The sequence below is a fragment of the Primulina huaijiensis genome, chromosome 4, assembly GCF_012295235.1.
Source record: "Primulina huaijiensis isolate GDHJ02 chromosome 4, ASM1229523v2, whole genome shotgun sequence".
NCBI lineage: Eukaryota > Viridiplantae > Streptophyta > Magnoliopsida > Lamiales > Gesneriaceae > Primulina > Primulina huaijiensis.
Window position 1 is genome coordinate 24,838,739 of NC_133309.1, and position 5,126 is coordinate 24,843,864.

The 5,126-nt window shown below is 36.3% G+C and overlaps 1 protein-coding gene across 1 annotated transcript; it reads left to right on the plus strand.

Moving 5' to 3' along the window:
* The first annotated feature begins 1,063 nt into the window (after positions 1-1,063).
* On the plus strand, positions 1,064-3,979 carry LOC140975694 (protein indeterminate-domain 14-like). Its single transcript, XM_073439550.1, has 3 exons — positions 1,064-1,430; positions 1,570-1,969; positions 3,000-3,979. Exons 1-3 carry the CDS (start codon positions 1,328-1,330, stop codon positions 3,772-3,774), a joined length of 1,278 nt encoding a protein of 425 aa, XP_073295651.1. The 5' UTR covers positions 1,064-1,327; the 3' UTR covers positions 3,775-3,979.
* The last annotated feature ends 1,147 nt before the right edge of the window (positions 3,980-5,126 follow it).

The window sequence follows — 5,126 nt, forward strand, 5'->3', positions numbered from 1 at the left end:
TGGTAATAATTTGCCCCCCGAGCTTGAAACCCTGCATTTAAACCAACATTACCTCTTGAGAAGCCCCGATCTACTCTTGTATAATCCATGTGTGATATAATTTCATAAGCTTATGGTTGGTACAGAGGATTTGTCATGATGTACACTTAAGTAACTAGTTGTTTCGAGCTCCCCACTCCATGAGCACGTGAATATGGCTGAGCTCTCCCTCATAAGGTTTCTTCTCTCCCGTGAGGTGGTGTATACTTTTTTCCTGGCTGATTCGGGAGAGTGAACTCCGGGCGACGAGGATCGCCAGCCCTTGAGTTTCCTAATGGTCCAATTCATGGACCTGGTTGCTTCCTTGATCAGTCTCTTTGACAGTGGTATTTTGCTCCCCTCGGATAGACTGAATCGGCTTACTCAATAGATTCTTAAACAGCCAGACATTGCCTTAGATAATACCTGTGAAATTTCTTCAATCTTTATAGTAGTCAATTCTTCCATCACTCTGTTTGAAACTTGATTACACGTAGTCGAAACCTGCAGATCAACTTCTTCGGCCGGTGGTTCAACAACAGGTTGCTCAGGCTGTTGAACCTGAGTTCCCTCTTGATTATCCAAAGACTCTCCGCTCTCCTGATTGACGTTTTCTTTTCTTCTTGTCGGCATAATGGTGTCCCACTGGGCGTGCCAAAAAATTTTTGCACAATGTTGATATTTGCGGGCATTCCAGGTGTGAAAATGCATCAATTTGTGTAAAAATTATAAAAATCTAACTTCTAAAAACAAGCGAAAGCGAATTCTAAAAATGATCGTCGGTTCTAATCTTTTAAAACAAATATAACGCCAAAACGAAGAAAACTATTGGAATTTGAGGAATAAACCCCTGACATCATTTATATTTTCAATAAATAGTAGAAATTTACAAGATATAAAAATATAACAATTAAAGTTGCTGAAATCTAAAATGAAAAGATCCTAGAATGTTAGAAATATACTGGAACGCTTAAAAAATAGTGCTTGAAGACTGTAATTTAACATAAAGTATTTGAAGATTTTTGTGCAGAGAGTTGTGTAATTTTTTTTTCATATTATAAAAAAGTTGGAGCTGAAAGCTTAAAGCTGATTATGTTACCGAAAGAAAGAGCTTTTTCTTTATTTTTCTTTTCTCCCATGGTTGTAGCTGTATATTCAGTAGCCCCATATTCATCCAATCTTGGATTTCTTTAATCAAGAAAACAGAAATCCCAGTTCTTGATTAGTGTAATAATCCTCTTTTAGCTGCATTTTTAGGCCTATAATCCATGTAGATTCCACACTGTTAATTCATTTTTCGATTTTATTAATGTTAAGCTCCATTTATGACCACCCTCCTCCTTCTGAGCCATTCCTGTCCCCAGAAGATGGAAGCATCAGTAAAAGAAAACGAAGACCCGCAGGAACACCAGGTAATTAAAAAAAAAAGCGCGTGTGTAGTAAAAGTTTCTAATTTTATGGGATTCCCCAAGTTCAGGAAATCGAGGGTTTTCATTATTGTGATATTTTAATAATTTCTCGTGTTTTGGATTTTTTTTATTATTTTAATAGATCCAGATGCAGAAGTGGTGTCACTATCTCCAAAAACACTTCTTGAATCCGATCGATACGTGTGCGAGATCTGCAACCAAGGGTTCCAACGTGACCAGAATCTGCAGATGCATAGGAGAAGGCACAAGGTCCCATGGAAATTGCTGAAGCGCGAGACTCCGATAGCTAGGAAGCGTGTCTTCGTCTGCCCCGAGCCCAGCTGCCTGCACCACGATCCATGCCACGCCCTCGGCGATCTCGTGGGGATCAAGAAGCATTTCCGGCGGAAACACAGCAATCACAAGCAATGGGTCTGTGAGAAATGCTCGAAAGGCTACGCCGTGCAGTCCGATTACAAGGCGCATCTCAAGACCTGTGGGACTCGGGGGCATTCCTGCGACTGTGGCCGTGTGTTTTCCAGGTTCTTTTCTCTTGAAATTTCATCAAATCTTGGTTCCTTTTAACTCGATAACCTTGCTGGTAAAAGAATCTGTGGCAGAAACGAAATCTGCGAGTACTGTGTCTTTTCAAAAGATTTTTACATTGTATTCAGTGCAGAATGTTTGTGGTACAATTCCTGAGAATTTAATTAATTTATTTTCTCGCCTTTTTATATTTTCAAAAGTGTGTTTTAATGTGAAACATAATTTATTATCGATTATTTCAATTCCATTTATTTCGAAATCATAGTTTTTAGAAGCATTTACGTGTTTATGCATGGAAGCTTGACATACGTGTATATACATATATACAATCTATGTTATATATATGATTTTATAATATTCTTTATGTTGAGATATATTTAATTTCATTTAAATAAAATAATGATGTGATTTGGACGAGTTTTGATCTTTAATTATTTAATTTTGTATGATTTTCTTATCTCTGATGAACTATTAAAAAAATTCAAACCCCACTTCCCGACTCAACACCTGTTAATTAATTATTTTTTTCTAGAAAGATTTGATGATTAATGGAAATTGGCTTTCAGTGATTAAATATACTGATAAAATAAAGCATAATCTAGAGAACAGAATTGTGTTATAATGACGTTTTAAGGGAAATTGGAATAAATTCAAGTTGGTTGGAAATGTCTCGGGTATTTGTGAAAATCAACTTCTGATTCAAAACTCTCTCGTTCTCGTGTACTAATACATCAATTGTATTTTAGGAATTCGTATTGTTTTATTTTAATTGTTTTCATTTTAAAATGTTATAAAATATATATATTTTGAGTAGGTATCTTGCGAGACGGTCTCACGGATCTTTATCTGTGAGATAGGTCAAACCTACCAATATTCTCAATAAAAAGTAATACTCTTAGCATAAAAAGTATTATTTTTTCATTGATGATCCAAATAAGAGATCTGTCTTACAAAATACGACATGTGAGATCGTATCACACAAGTTTTTGTCATATATTATTTTATAGTTGGTACTTGTTTTTGTAGAGTGGAGAGCTTCATCGAACATCAAGATGCTTGTAGCGTGGGTCGGCTCCGGTCGGAATGCCACCCTCTACACCCGCCTCTGGCTTGCTTATCTCGAACAGCGTCGAGCCCCAGCCCCTCCAATGGAGGCGCCACCAACATGAATAGTAATTGCACTCGTCAGCCGAATCTTGAACTCCAGCTACTCACTGAACGCAACACCAGTGCCACCTTCTACATTCCCGATCATTACTCGACGAAACTCGACGAGGATCACTCTACACAGCTACAGCTGTCGATTGGGTCTTCGGAGAACATAGAAAAGAACGAAGCCGATGACCGTAGAAACGTTGGTAACCGATTCTCGCCGAGGGGAAGCAGTAGTGCTAGTGAAAAACCCAATTCAGCGGCGGAGGCCGCGAGGCTGACGGAGCTGGCGCAGGAGCAGCTCAGAGTAGCCGTGGCGGAGAAAGCTTACGCGGAAGAGGCGAGGCGACAAGCGAGGAGACAGATTGAGATGGCGGAGCAGCAATTCGCCAACGCGAAAAGAATCCGGCAACAGGCCTTAGGGGAGTTGGAAAAGGCGCAAGTTCTGAAAGAACACGCGATGAAGCAAGTGAACTCTATTGTACTGCAAATAACTTGCAACTCTTGCAAGCTTAATTTCAAGCAAAGTAATTCGGCGACTCCATTGCCGCTTGCAGAAACTTCTTCTTCTCCAGAGAATTTTCTGGGGCTGAGTTACATTTCAGCTGCTCTTCGAGAATGGGAAATCAAGAAAAGCGACCAAAATTGATTTGAATTTTGTGGATGATCATGCAGAATTTATTAATATTGTCTGTTTGGTTATATTTACGTTAATTTACGGTAAATCTAATGTGCTTCTTCTCTCCACATTGCAGCAGTCATGGGATCAGAAGAAATTCAAGTAAATCAGGTTTCGTGATAATCTCAAAGATGTGTTTTTAGTAATTTTTTAAGTATGATATGATATGATTAATTAGTTGTTTTTTCCCATAAATTTTATGAAAATATGTATTTTTTTTTAATAATGTATGAAAATATGTTAAAGAAATAAGATATTGAGTGATCCATGATTTTTTTTTTTTGTCAATAAAAAATATAAAGTCGTGACATTACTGAGGGTGTGGTTGGATCGAGAGATTTGAAATCCATCATCACTCAAAATATAGTTTGATTAAGAGATTTGAAGTCGATGGATTTCAAATCCATTTGATTGTCAAGTTTTCAAATCCACCAATTCATTAATTTTCCAAGTGGCGATTTCACCTATGTTACGAATTCGTAACATTCTTTACCTGGAGATTTGAACATTGGAAGGGTTTTATTTTTTGTCTAAAGATTTGGAGATTCTAGGGCCATTCCAACGGCACACTCAAATTTCGAGAAAAAATGATAATTTCTCCGCTCTAACTTTGTTGAATTTGAGTTTTAATCATGTAACTAATTCATAGCCTTTAATTTTGGTCGGAAAATACTAATAAAGCGCCATAAAATTTCTTACGTCCACGAAGTAATGTCAACCTTCGACGAAATAAGATTAAAAATCAACAAAAAACCAAAGTTACAAGACTAAACTCAACTTTGACAAGTTAGAGGACGAAAATAGAAAAATGACAATATAACGGACTATATTGATTATTTTCCCTTCAAATTTAAATTATTAACCGAGTCGCAAAAACCCTACTCTTGGGTTTCTTAAAATTAATATTGGAAGATTCTATAAAAAGAATTCAAGTGAATCCATATATTCATGATATAGTTTTATGTGATTCACAAGGGTTGATTAGATGCTAGCATAAAAGTAATATCTTCACATTACATTCAAAGATCCAATTTTCATTTGGATACATGATATCTATATATTTCTATGCACCTCATATGTCAAAGTCAATTTTAGACTCTTGGATTTAACATCGGGAAAGGTAAAGAAACCATACCTTTATAAATATTCACGCTTAGATACACTCTTTAAATAATATTCTAACATTAACATGAAATTTTTCGTTTAGACGTAAACAAATGATAAATTTTTAGTCAAGATTAATAGTGTATAGTTTGAGTTAACTTTTCAAACAAGGAGAACGAATATGAATCAATATTCTATCTGATTTACTTATACTATAT

What these genes read in the sequence shown, in the direction of transcription:
- LOC140975694 (XM_073439550.1), top strand. Translation starts at nt 1,328, where the DNA reads ATGTTAAGCTCCATTTATGACCACCCTCCTCCTTCTGAGCCATTCCTG. An exon ending in AAGACCCGCAGGAACACCAG is followed by an intron (nt 1,431 to 1,569) that starts GTAATTAAAAAA and finishes TTATTTTAATAG; the next exon opens with ATCCAGATGCAGAAGTGGTG. An exon ending in TGTGGCCGTGTGTTTTCCAG is followed by an intron (nt 1,970 to 2,999) that starts GTTCTTTTCTCT and finishes TTGTTTTTGTAG; the next exon opens with AGTGGAGAGCTTCATCGAAC.